At 44.9% G+C, this 13,941-nt stretch overlaps 1 protein-coding gene across 3 annotated transcripts in view; it reads left to right on the forward strand.

Moving 5' to 3' along the window:
* Positions 1 to 13,941, forward strand: part of LOC138141817 (regulator of G-protein signaling 3-like) — a 112,194-nt gene that overhangs the window by 65,995 nt on the left and 32,258 nt on the right. The window contains exon 1 of one of the 3 annotated variants that reach the window (XM_069062670.1): positions 3,556 to 3,787. The exons of the other annotated variants lie outside the window; for them this stretch is intronic. Within the exon in view, the coding sequence (XP_068918771.1) occupies positions 3,761 to 3,787 (27 nt within the window). The 5' untranslated portion in view covers positions 3,556 to 3,760. Of the gene's footprint in view, positions 1 to 3,555; positions 3,788 to 13,941 lie in introns of those variants that run through there. 3 annotated transcript variants of the gene reach the window in all.

A 13,941-nucleotide genomic window follows, 5' to 3' on the forward strand; every position in this document is an offset into this window, starting at 1 on the left:
GTGTGTGTGTGTGTGTGTGTGTGTGTGTGTGTGTGTGTGTGTGTGTGTGTGTGTGTATCTATGACATGTGTTTTAGGAAAATCATTTTAGTGGCCGAATGAGTATAGACCAGAGTGGGGATAACTGGAGGCAAGCAGACCTGCCAGCAGGCTAGTTCAACAATCCAGGTATAAAGTGATGAGGGCCTGCACTAGAGCAGTGACAGGGTTGGAGAGAAGGCAGTGTATTCAAGAGGTGTTGCAAAGGTGAAACAATAAATTTGTTGAGTGATTTAATGGATGAATTTTAGGTAATAAAGCACAACCTTACACGGAGGTGTGGAACTGAATGAACTAGAAGACCTCCCTGGGGTTAAGATTCTGTGGCAGGACACAACATCCCTACACAGAATTTGATCAGACCCAAGGATCCTATCAGTGGTAAAGAAGCACAAGGGAACAGAGGTAGGACCAGGCCAGAGCCTGTGTTCAAAGGCTGTTGCAGAATCAGCAGGTTCCACCAAGGTGTCACATCCTGTTCCCTTCAATATTTGTCACTGTGGGAGCAGAGCCATCAAAGTGGTGTGGCCAGTGTACTTGACAGGCTACAGTGGAAAGAAGATTGGATTTGAAGCTTTCTGGGACTCAGTTTCTTAGGGCTGCAAAATGAAGATGTTAGTTTAAATGATCTCTGAGGTCTCTTTACACTCTTCATCTATGATCCTATGATTTCCCTGTTTCCACTACAGGTCTGAGTTGCCCTACGGGACTTGATACTAATAAATTAAGAAGAAGGGACTAGAGAGTACATAAGGATACTATGGATCTTACCAGGACAGGGCCTGCTTTAACATAAACACCATATAAGAAGATCCAAAGGATGCCTCGTTAATGTTATCTATTAAGTAGGGAGAAATTGGTACATAGAAGAGGCTAGAATGGCATTTGGCAGATGCCACTTAGTTTTTTAAGGAGGCTTTGGGAAAGATTTCACTTTGCAACACAACCAAGACTGAACAGAGATGGGGAGAGAGAGAACATTGCCTGCCCATTTGCTGATTGATTGTCATCTGGAGCCATGAGCATCATTGGAGTTGGCTGGTTTCTGGCACAGACTTAACTCACTTAATTCACTGTTATTGAATAAAGACAATAGAATATTGCTTTAGTGCAGGCACTGGGCTTAAGGAACAGCCTCTTCTACCAATGAGGGGTCCAGAAGGAACCTGTAGATACGCTGCTTCATCTTCCTCCCATCTCTGTTAGCCAGGTCCCTTCCCCAAGGAAGGCAGAGGCCCTCTTCTCCCACTGCCCACGTGAGCAACTTTAATTGGCTGTGGTGTGGTGGAAAGAGCTGTGATTCTGGACTCAGAGGACCTGAATTCAAATCCTACTTCTGACCTTTACTCCATGTGTAAACTTGGGCAAGTAACTTTAATTCCCTTGGCTTCGGTTACCTTGTCTGTAAAATGGACTAGATGACCTCTGAAGTCCCATTCAAGCTCTAGAATTATGATCCTAATGACCTTGGGTCATGTAATTTTATCAGAGATGCTGTTAAACTAATATCAGAAACACTTACTATGTCATATAACTGCCTCAGTACCACCAGTCCATGTTTCAGTAAGGAAGCCTCGTATGTGGAGGTTTGGCCGTAGTGGAGTAGGGTCAGGGACCTTCAATCAATTGCTAAGCAAACTCACCGGACTTTCCAGAACAGAAGCCTAAGTAAGCATCATTCACTTAACTCTTCCGCGTCTTTGCTTCTGATTGTTTCCTTTTATCTTCTCAAACATTGAGAAGAAGACCATTCTGGGACCTCTTCCCAGAGGTCTCACCCTTTCTACCTCCCAAGCCAAAGGGCAGAGACCTCACTCCCTGGGTGGCTAACAGGCCAGCTGCCCCCAAGTGCTGAGAGAGACCCAAGTACACCAGGGAAATTGGCAACTCTGGTCCCCTTCATCCTGGGCAGGGCGCCATAGCAGTGCTAGGCCAATGCTAATTCACTTCTGGGCTTTGCAAATGACTTCTTTGTCTCTGCCTTCTAATGACAAGATAAGGGATTAGTTCGAATTTGTGAGTAGCTAATGTATTTGAGGAAGCCTCCTGGATAGTCCTGGCAAATGTCAGTGTTTAGCTAAGTCTTTTTCTGTGTGAGACTAACACTTGGTTTAACACTAGTCTTATTTTTCAGTGCAGCTCTAAGTGAATCAATGAAGGGTAGATCCCAAGGTAAATGCTTCTGTTTGTTTTCATTGCAGCCAATACTTAGCCAGACCCTGATCCTACCGCATGCTTTGTATGCCCAGTCTTAAGAGGTGCTTACTAGATGTTTGCTAAGTGGAATCATGTCTGCAATGTAGCAGATGAGGCCCAAGATGGTATAGTTCTTGGGCCCAGCCCAGGGTCTTAGGAAGATACCACTTGGAGTTGTATCTCCCCTTTTCTCCCTTTCTCACCCCATAGGTTCCACTTACACAATGTTTTCCTTTAGCACAGGAGTCCTAAACTGTGAAACTGTGTTGCTTTGAGGATATCGAAAGGGCTATTCTGTCACACCCTAGAGGTGGCAGCATTCTTAGTCTGGAATGAGCTCAGCATGTCCTGCCAATAGGATTGCTTAGGGCTAAGAGGGCGGGGTGGGGGTAGGAGTAGTTGATAAGGAAGCAGAGTGGATTGGATCTCCCTCTGGAAGGGTTTAGTGGTTTTAGGCTGCACTTCCTTGTTCACCTTGCGGAGCAGCGGAGCCCTTCCAGGATGCCCTTAAAGGTCGGAGCTTTAGCCGTTCTGGTTGGGAAGAGTTAATCATGTTCCAAGTCCCAGCATGCAGTAGTGTCCAGTGTGAGGGATGGATGCATGCCTCTTTCTGTAGAGCCTGGTCAGTAGGGACTCCTAAGCCAGCCCTTAGAGAAGAATTGGCCAGCCTCTATCGTGGGGTCTGAAGTTGGGCAAACAGAATCTGAAGCTGAGCCTGTGTTTGTGAGGTTGGTAATTTGGGGAGTTTAGTCCCTCCCAGGTATGGGAGGGAAAAAATGTGATTCCCCAGCCATCCTCTGTGGCCCTTGGGACTAGATTAGGCAGAAATAGTGCACAGCCTTGGTGAGCTTAGAGGCACAGTAATTGCAAGGGAGAGAGAAGCCTTGGATTGAGGACTGACTTCCCAGAGACATCAGACACTCATTCTTCCAGACAACAGTGGTTTAGCAAATAGCAGAGTTTTCTGTTTGGGGGAGCAGCTAAGTCTCTCTTAGCTCGCACCTTCTGCTGCCCAAGGGCAGGATGGGGTACATGTTTGGGGAGAAGAGAAGAGGAGGTGGAAAGCTGATTAAAGGATTCATAGATGTGGATGAGTGTAGCAGAGAGCTGGTCTTTTGGCTTTCCTTCTATCAGCAGGTAATGGTCCCCCCCGGGGAAGTTGGGCAGTGCCATAAATAGCCCAGCTGACACAAAGGCACTCTGTCTGGGGAGAGTCTTTCACATGTCTCAGGCAGCCACTTGACGCGGACCACTAATAAGTGCTGCTGCCCTGCCCTGTTTGGAAGCTGCTTGCCTGCTGGAGGACCCGGGCTCAGGCTCCATCCGGCGGGCGCTCATGCCCTTAGTTCCTGGGGACTGTGTCGTCGGAGCGTTGTTGCAGCTGGGGGTGGGCTGATTGAGCTCATTGTGCTTGGGACTCAGCTCACTCCCGTCCCAGAGTGCTGGATAGGTGCCTTGGGAGAGCAACTCTCCATTCTGTTCCAAGTGCCTTTTCTTTTTAAAAATCTCCTCCAAGGCAGCCATTGATGCAGATGCTGCAACCAGAGAGAATGGTGTGTATTGCTCTGAGATAGCTGGATAGCTGGGTGTGGTGTTGGGGGGGGTGGGGGGAGAGGGGGTTGGAAGGCATGTGGAGAAAAAGAAGACTGAGAGAGAGAGAGAAAGAGAGAGAGAGAGAGAGAGAGAGAGAGAGAGAGAGAGATAGAGAGAGATTGAATTTTCGAGAAGGGGAGGAAGAAGCGGGGAAGGGAGAAAAGCTCTTGGGAATGTGGGATTCTGTTGCAGTCCCCGCTGCTTTCCAACCCCTGACTTACTGCCAGGCATGCCTTTTTATTTGGGGAGGAAAGGAGTTGGAATGTGTAAAAAATCTGTCCTCTGGCCTGGGACTTGGTGGCTGTATGAAGCAACCTAGCAAACGGGATTATTTAGTTAAAGCAGCAGCTTTGAATGGAAAGTTGGGATCCAGCTGGCAGTAAATAAGAGGATTTGTGGTTTTGTCAGTGATGTTGATGGGTACCGATTTCAAACTGTTATAACTTTGTTTTGAGGGCATCAAGACTTCTGAGATTAGGCAGTTTTAAGTATGTGAATATATGTGATGATTTGATTGAACTTTGGACTTTGAACAGGAGGTTTTGCTTCTGTTGAAATGTATAATGAACTACTTGTAAAGTGTTAAGGTTAAGACAGCTTGTTCTGCACTCTGTACTCAGGGCCACTTGGGAAATGTGCCAGATCCTCCCCAAACCCACTTCCAAGGCAGCCCTCCCCTCTGCTTTATCTCTTAGAGTCTGGGTTTTAGAAGGGCTGATCCAGGCTGGACTCTGCAAGGGGTGGGGCTGTCTCACCTAAGTTAGAAGGACTCAGGGATCCTAGAAGGAAGGAAGAGGCCAAAGAACAAATCTCGTCAGGCTGCTACAAGAGCCAGTAGTGACTTCAGGCTGATGAGGATGACTTGCTTTCTCCTTGTTGTGTGGCTATTCTTGACAAGGAAAAAGAAAATGATTGCGGTCAAGCCCCAGCTGCTCAAGTGTCTGAAAAGTCAGTTGGAAGCATTTGCCTCACTGGACCTGGTGCTAGTTAATTTTCCAGTCAGCATAGTAGTTCACATTTGACTTGAGGTGTGGTAGGGGTTAGAGCAGCTCTCTTCCTTTTTTCTCATACATGTCAAATCCCTGGCCAAGTTACAGCAAAGAGAATCGCCCAGAAGTGGGGCAGCTTTTGAAACGTGGCCAGCCAGTTCTCTGGCTGTCTCAGCTCGTGGCCCTGTTGACATTTGATGGATCTCCTCTTAGTGGGAGGCAGTTGTTGGCTTTAGACTATTAAGGAGAAGACGTTCCTGCAGGAAACTGAGAGATTTCAGCACCTGAGTGTCTACATGATCTCACCCAGAGCAGGCTTTCTATCATAACTATTTACAGAAGGAGGGGAGCTGTTTTTAGGCAGGATGGGGAGCTCAGAGCTGAGAAATTCTGGTTCCTTATGGTGGGGGGAGGGAGACACGAGGACTTCTCTGGTGGGCTCTAGTTGTGTTGCTCCCACTGAGAATAAGTATGTTAGTCTTGTGTCTGTGAGGAGTTTTTTCATTGCATTCAAGTGAGGCACTGGAAAATGTGTTGGTGAAGGTCTGTATTTGTTGGAGCCCAGCTGACGCAGCGAGTGAAGCAAATTGAATGTTCTTGGTTAGTAGCTCATCATATTAACTACCCTAGGCGACCTGGACCCTGACCGTTGGGCCTGCACATATTTCCTGGGCCTCAGGGCAGTGGTGCTACTCCTAGCCCTCCAAGAGAAGTGACATTAGTGCCTTCCCCTCCTGGAGTCTCTTCCAAACAAACCTTATGTATGCACTGTCATTTATGGGTTGCAGCCGCCTTTAGAATGGCAGCGTTTTGTTTTTGCTTTTGTTTGTATCCCTGGCCCATTCTCAGCCCTTAATAAGTGCTTGTTGACTGACTGACTGAAGCCTTAGCCTCTGTCATAGCTCTCAAAACAAGGGGCATTCAATGAGGCTAATGGGTGTTGATATTAAGTGGAAAACTTCTGTTCTGCTTAGTGTTTTGTGAGGACAGCAACTGAGTGGCAGTTGTCAGTTAAAAGTTTTGGCTAGGGACATGAAGTAGAAAGTCAGGGGCACAGAATGAAATTGGCTTCCTGGAGTGCCAGGTTGCAGATACTCTCGTCAGCTCTATCTCCTAGTATCCTAGTAGCTGAGAATTTTCTATCTCTTGCTTCTTCTATTGAAAAACACCAGTAACAGTGCTACTTAAAATAGACTATCAGAGTTGGAAGGGACTTTGGGGATTATTTATCTCCTTTGTTTTACTAATAAGGAAACTGAGTCCTAGGAAAAAGAAGCCCCTCAGGCGTCTAGGTGGTGCAGTGAGTAGAGTGCTGGCTCCAGAGTCAGCAGAACCTGGGTTCAGATCTGGCCTCAGACACTTAACACAAAAAAAAAACCTAGCTGTGTGACCTTGGGCAAGTTACTTAACCCCAATTGCCCTCCAAAAAGCAAAAGAAAAAAAAAAAAAGAAGCCCCAGCTTCAAATTAAAATTGTGCATTCTCCCCTTTTCCCCTAATAGTTCTGTAATATTTACAAAGTTGTTTTCTCACAATAATCCTGTGCAAATATTTTATGGGAACTGAGGTCTGGAGAGATGGAGTGACATGCCCAGTGGTAAACAGGACTCCATGTGCATTAGTACTGGCATTTAAATATAGTTTGTCTGACTCCAAACTCAGCACTATCCTTTATACAATGTTCTATTCCATTAATTCACCTAAGATTTTGGGACTTCTATAACATTCTTTGTCTCTATGCACTTCTCTCCATTCTCATGGCCACCATACTAGTTCAAACCCTCAACACCTCTCACTTGGACCATTGCAATAACTTGTTATTTGGTTTCCCTGCCTCAGATTTCTTCCTTCTCCAACCCATCCTCCCTACAGTTGCTAAAGTGATATTCTGAAAGCACAAATCTGACTGTATCACTCCTCCATAAATTCCAGTGGCTTCCTATGACCTCTAGAATCAAATATAAATTATTCTATCATTTAAGACCATTTATAATCTGTCTCTAGTCTACCATTCCAAGATTATTATGCATTACTCCCCTTCCTATCCTAACGGCTGTTCCCCAGCCCATGACTCCTTTCTCTATGCCTTTGTACCCCATGTCTAGCATGCAGCTCCCTCCTTACCTCAGCCTCTTAGAATCCCTGCTCAAACATGTCTTCCATAGGGTGATGAGGGTAAGTGATGAGGAAGTGGTGCTTGGTGGTTTTCTGGGAAAGGTAACAGTGGCCTCTGAACTGGGGTATGGTAGAAAAAGTCCTAGACTAGGAGTCTGGACACTTGGGTCTCACCTGTGAAACTAATCAATCAATTAATCAATAAGCATTTATTAAGTGCTTGTTTTGTGTCAGGCGGTATGAGGTGCTTAATACTGGAGATGGAACAATGGATTGAGGAAGAGAAAGAAGGCTGGTTTAACTGGACTGTGAAGAACAGAAAGAGGAATAATATATAATAATCCTAAAGAGTGACATAGTCAGATTGTGCTTTGGGAATATCGCTGTAATAGCTGTTTGGAGGATGACTCCAAAGACGAAGAGACACGAGGCAGGGAAACCAAATAGGAAGGTATTGCAATGGTCCAGGAGAGAGTTGTTGAGTGCTTGAATTAGGATGGTGGTTATGTGGATAGGGAAGTGAGGATGGGTGTAGGAGGTACAGAGGGAGAATCAACAAGATTTGGCAACTGACTGGATATGGGGGATGGAGGAGGGTGAGAAGTCAGAGTTGTAAAACCTGATGGGGAAGGGGATAAGCATCTACTATGTGCTAGGATGTGTGCTAAACATTTTTTAAAAATTAATATTACCTCATTGGATTCTCACAGCAACCTTATGAAGGAGGTACTGTTATTATATCCATTTTACAGTTGAGATTGAGGCAAACAGATTAATTTGTCCAGAGGCATACAGCTAGTAAGTGTCTTAAGACTAGATTTGAACTGAGGTCTTCCTGACTCCAGATCCAGCACTGTTATCAACTGTGATAGGAAGGATGCTTCCTATCTCCACAGAAACAGGGACATTAGGGAGAGGAGTTAAGAGTTGGTTTTGTGGGACAGATAATGAGTTCTCTTTTGGGCATGTTGAGATTGAGATGTCTGTGGGATTTTTAGTTGAAAATTTCTAATGGGTAGTTGGTGACATGGGACTGGAGCTCAGGAGGGGAGGCTAAGGGCGGATCTATAGATCTGGGAGTCATCTGTATAGAGATGGTAATTGGACCCATGGGAGCTGATAAGACCATCAAGTAAGAGAGTTTAGAGAGAGAAGAGAAGAGGGTTCAAGACAGCCTGAACATCCATTCTCACTTGGGGATGATGATCCATCAAAGAGCATGGGGGAGCGGTTAGACAGGGAGGAGAAGAACAAGGAGAAAGAATGATGTCATGAAAACTGAGAGGAGAGTTTCCAGGAGGAAGTGATTAGCACTGTCAGTGGTTGCAGAGAAGTGAGGAAGGATGAGGACTGAGAAGATGCTGCTGGACTTTGCAACTAAAAGATTATGAGCAAATTAGAAAAGAACAGTGTTCATTTGGGCAAAGAAGTTGGAAGGGAAAGGAGAGGGAATGAAGGTATTCAGGAGAGACAGGTTTTTCTAGAAATTGAGTGTGAAAGGTGGGAGGGATATAAGAGGAAGATAGCTACCGTAGAAGAGGGCAAAGTGAGGCTTTTAAAAAATTAGCGAGGTGACTTGATACTAGTTACTTTACCTCCCTTGGCCTCAGTTTCCTTTTCCATAAAATAAGGGAGTTGGATGAAATGTTTTCTAAAAACCCTTCTGGCTACAACGTTCCATGTTCTCAAATTCCTTTCAGCTTGAATAGTCTGTGAGTGTCAGGGTACGATGCAAATTCTCTTCTGTTTCCCTTACCCTGGTGATGTGAGTGGAGAATGTGGTACCCATTGCAGATAAAAGTCTTATCTGTACATCTCCATTCCCTTCTTAGCTCTTTTGAGCCTGACAGATAGTTCTCATTGGAAATCCTTCTTCAGCTCTTATGAGAAAGCCCAAGCGGCTGGAGGTTTGTTGTTGTTTGTGAAGCTATGCTGTTTCCAAGATGTCATCGCTCCAGAGAAAGCTATTATTCCTCCTAGGAATAAACAAGCTTGTTTACAGCTCAGTCCCACTGAGTAGGGAGAGGCTGGCGCCTCTCTCTGGGGTTGGGTCTGGGTGAGCTAGGGCTGCTTGCCTTGTTCCTCAGATCCAGCTTCTCCAAAGAAAAGAGTTCTGCTTTGCCAGCAGGGTATAGCTGCAGTGGGCCTAGACATAGGACCATCTTCTTTCAGGGAGTGGAAGAAGACTAGAGCCATATGTCCAGGGCCTTTGGAGTCATAAGAGCTCCCTGACAGAGGTCATAGGAGCTTTGCTATAACAGCATAGGATGCTGGACCATTTAGAGTGGAGCACAATATATCTTGTCCAGATGTGGTTAAAGTCCTTCCCATGGCATTCTTCCCTTCTCCCTGAGATTGACCTTGCATATTGCCTGGCACACAACTTCAGAGTTTGCCCTTTTCTCACATTCAATTTGAATATAGGTTATATATATGCAAAAGTTCATTTGTAAATGAACTATTTGAATTTCAGAGCACATTTTCCTTTAGAAACTATGGCACATGGTGGTTAGGTTCCTGGGCCAGCCCACAAAGATCCATTTAACCCAAAATGTTGTTGAAATAATACTGATCATGGCCCTGAGCCATGCAGAATCCAACTTGTGAAGCCCACAGGGTTTTGAGAGAAGAGCAGATGGAGAATCCTGAACCAAGGCAGCTTTGCAGCAGCATTGAGGGGAAGACTGAGGCCAAAGTTTCCCAACCTTTCTTGTCTCATGGACCTTTCTGGCTTTCTGGTGGAGTCACTATGGATCCCTTCTCAGATAGTGTTTTCAAATGCATAAAATAAAGCACATAGGATCACAAAGGAAACCAAAAGTTAGTAAAAATAAAGATGAAATTTTCCCTCCCATCCAAGTTCATGGTCCCCTTGGACCTCAGGTTAAGAATCCCTAAGGACCTTAAACCACTTATGCAAGAATGGTTTGGTGATGGAATCCATTCATAAATCAAGTCTTAAACCCAAGACTGCCTTGTTCAACAAAGCCTTTATGTTCAAGACCACAGCTAGCCAACTTAGCAGACAGAGTGACACAGTGGAGAGAGGGCTGACCTCAGTGGAGAGAGGGCTGACCTCAGAGCCAGAGAGACCCAGATTCAAGTTCTGCCTCAGACACCTTCTGGCTGTGAGATTCTGGGCAAGTCACTTAACCTCTTAATGCCCTGGGTGACTGTCTAGCCCTCTTAGTCGTAGCTGAGTTGTTGATCTGTTTCAGCTGAGTGAGGTAACCACACCAGGAATTCACTATAGCAATTAAATTATCATCCTTTATACTAGAGTTATTTCTTTGCATGAGTCTTAAAAGAGTCTCAGTAGAGGCTTCATTAGACTGAGAGGCAGAAGTTCCAAATTCTAGTTCAGCTTCTTTTACTTAATAGCTTTTTGACTTTGAATCATTTCTCCTTCTGGGCCTCAATTTCTCGATCTGTAAAATGAAGGGGTTGAACCAGATCTCTAAGGTTCTCATCTCTTCCAACATTTTGTGCTGTCACATGATTTGTTCTATGGGTCTTTCCATGACTGGGATGTGAGAAGCAGGCATGGGAGAGTGCTAAAAAGCAGCTTTTAACTTTGCTTGTTCCACACTTGCTTTGTGCTGGCTTTGGATTTGGTGCTACTGATGTAACCAGGAGAGGGGTAGTCTAAAGCAGAATCTGGGGAAATTGTAAGTGACTGATGGGGTTTCTAAGCAGTCAGCTGCTCCAGGTTGGGACTGTAGGGCAGGGCTGCTTTGGGAGCCTGTGCTGCTCCTATCTCCAGATGAAGGATGCAGATGCTTATGTAATTGGGAGGGAAAGATGTCAGAAGAGCTCTTCATGAAGCTGCCTTCAAATCCCTCTTCAGCCCCTTATGTCTCTCATGTGCCCTTGTCACATTCTACTGTGAGTCACAGTGGCCTGTCTCTTTCTTGTTTCTTCTACTTGGCTATAAGCTTCTTTAAGGCAGGGACTGGCCTTATTTAATTTTTTCATTTCCCACAGCACCTGGGATCACCAGATCATAGATTTGCAGCTAGAAGGGAGCTAAAATGATGTTAAGTGCATCCCTCTTATTTTATAGATGAGGAGATGGAGGCACAAGAAGCTGAATTGACTTGTCTAAGGTCACACTGATAATAAGAGGTAGAGCCAGGGTCTGACCAAAACCAGCCTGCTTTCCATTGCTCCACAATGCCTCTCCATGGCCCAGACATCACAGGAAGCCAAGATTTAAGCACATTCTCTCAATAGGCCTCCTTCCTGACCCTCTTTCACATGGCTGGTTCTGTGGAGTGATGGAGGAAAGTCATGACATTACAGGGCCCTTGGGCAGCTACTTCCACTGCCATTCAGGATCCCTGATGATGCTGGCATTTGACCACACCTGGAGGGGGAGGAAGTTTCAGTTTTTACCCCGAAGGTGTGTAAGTTCACTGCTTCTGCTTTCCTGAGGCCACAGGGCCATTACTTGAACTTCTGCTTCCTGTTCCCCAGGGGTGCAGTGAAGCTTCCTGCTTTGTGACTGTGGTTACCAGTAATGCTCTGATCCTCTGAGGGCACTAAAGTTGGGGCTGACAGTCTATCAAGAGGCCATGAGTCAGGCACCAGTTCACAAGATCAGCCCCTTGGGAATCCTACTGAAGTGGGGGCTCTCAAGGCCAGCCTTCTGCTGAAGCTCCTTAGTAAGTAATCTTCCCCCTATCCTAGTTTCAGCCAATGAGTTTCCTAAAGAAAGGGAAGAAAGGTGGATATAGATTTCACTTGTTTTTCCTCCCCAGAAAGGCTTCTTCCATTTGAGTTAACCTGTGTGGATCTACCATATTCTCCTGGCAGGGCTTTGTGCAAATCCCTTCTCCTTTGCCCAATGCCTCAGTTTTTCTGTTATGACAGCTCTGATTTCAACTTCTTAAATACCCCCCAGATAAGCAGAAGAGAGTGGTGTTTTTTTTTTCAAATATATAGAAGATTTGACCTTTGGATTGTTATCTCTGCATTCTATTGAGTCCTTCTTTGTTAGGGTTTTGCTTATAGGAAGGGTGTGAGTATAAGAAGGTAAGTGAAGGATAGAGTTGCCACCTCATCTTGGACAGCTACAGTAATATTTGTATTGTTCTTGTGACCTTTCTAACTCCCTCTTGTGTTCTGATGTTGACCATACCCTCCTTCCTGAATGGCCTGGGCTCTCATGATGGACCTCAGATCTTTAAGTGTAGACTGGATCAAAGAGAGCTCTTGACCCAGTCCCTGCCCTGCTGCAGGGAATCTGGGAGGGGAGCAAAGTTTACCTTTGCCAAAGGGTCAGTAAGAGTGAGGATTCTGGGCATTTGGCACTGGGAAATTTCCCTAAGTTCAAAAGAAGTGTAGTTTTGCAATGCCCTTGTCATTTTATACTGGAGAATCACAAGTAAGGGTACTGAAAGGAAGCAGCAAGGAGTTAGGATCAAAAGAAATGTTTTTTTTTTTTCCAGTGTGGTGGCCTGGGAATCAGGATTCTAGTCCTGGTGTGGCCAATAGTGCTCTTTGTGACTTTGGGTAAGTCAGTTAACTTCTGTGAGCCCTAACTTTCTCATCTCTAATTCAGGAATAATAATGCTTAAGCTACCTACTTGGTGCTAATGTGAGGAAAGCACTTTGTAGACTCTTGAATCTTTTTCAAAGGTGAACTGTTATTACTTTTATTCTGAGAATAAGCCAAGTTGTTACTCTGTGGCCAGATTCTTTTGGAAAGTTGGTTATGACATATAGCAGGGCAAGTGAATGTAGTTGGGTAATGCCTGCCTTCTAGGATCCTGGAAGTTCTTGAATTAGAATGAGAAGGTTAATCTGCTTCAAAGTTCAGTGTCACATCAAGTTAGAGACTGGGGCTCAAAAGTCAGATCATGTCTAGGATGTGTGGGAAGCTCACTAGAACTTAGGAACCTGAAGCCAGATGTCTGTGAGGACCAGGAAATCCATGGTTACAAGAAGTGATGGACAGACCCATATGTACAAAAATATTTATAGCAGTTCTTTTTGTGGTGGCAAAGAATTGGAAATCAAGGGGATGCCCATCAATTGGGGAATGGCTGAGCAAGTTGTGGTATGTGAAGGTAATGGAATAACTATTGTGCTGTAAGAAATGAGGAGCAGATGGACTTCATAATAACCTGGAGAGATTTATACAATCTGATGTTGAGTGAGAGGAGCAGAACCAGGAGAACATTGTACACAATTACAGACACATCGTATCTGTGATGACTAACTTTGATAGACTGGGCTCCTCTCAGCAATACAAGGCTATAAGACAATTCTGAAAGACTCATGATGGAAAGTGCTAACCACATCCAGAGAAAGAATTACAGAGTCTGAATGCAGATGAAAGCAAACTACTTAAGCTCTCTTTTTTATTTTGTTTTATTTCTTCTTTCTCCTTCATTCCAATGTTTATAATTCTTCTTTACAACTTGACTAATGTTTAATGTGAAGGTGTTTGTAAAACCTATATCAGACTGCATGTCATTGTGGGGGGGGGTAGAGGGGGAGAAAATTTGGAACTCAAAAGCTTGTGGAACTGAATGTTGTAAACTAAAAGTAAACAAATAAATAAATAATGAAGGGAAGTGTTGAACCTGGCCCAATATCATGGTAACAGAGGATTAGGATTTGCCAACCTTGGGAGGCACAGACAAGTTCAGAAGTTAGGGTAGGGATCCCAAAGCCAGGTAGACAGGGTAGGGTGGGTAAAGAGAATTACTGCTTCCATACAGGAGGGATCCTAATATTGAGGTGAAAGAAGTTGGACCTTGGGTGCTCTTAATAATACTTCCTGTCAGGGCAAGAAATATTTTATGTGGGTTGATGGCTCGGTTATGTATATATGGAAAATAACTGCCTCCGGTTGATGATCTTTGCCTGAACTATGAGCAATCTGTGGGACAGGGACTACATTGGTTAGACTCAACCACTCATCTCAGGCTGAGACCCTGAGATGACCCTGATAAGGGGGCTAACGTCCCCAGGGATGACCTTGGACCAGGCCCGATCAAATTC

The sequence above is a fragment of the Petaurus breviceps genome, unplaced genomic scaffold (genome assembly GCF_028583685.1).
Source record: "Petaurus breviceps papuanus isolate PSGF00001 unplaced genomic scaffold, PetGlider_PUasm1.0 90503, whole genome shotgun sequence".
In the NCBI taxonomy this organism is placed as follows: domain Eukaryota; kingdom Metazoa; phylum Chordata; class Mammalia; order Diprotodontia; family Petauridae; genus Petaurus; species Petaurus breviceps.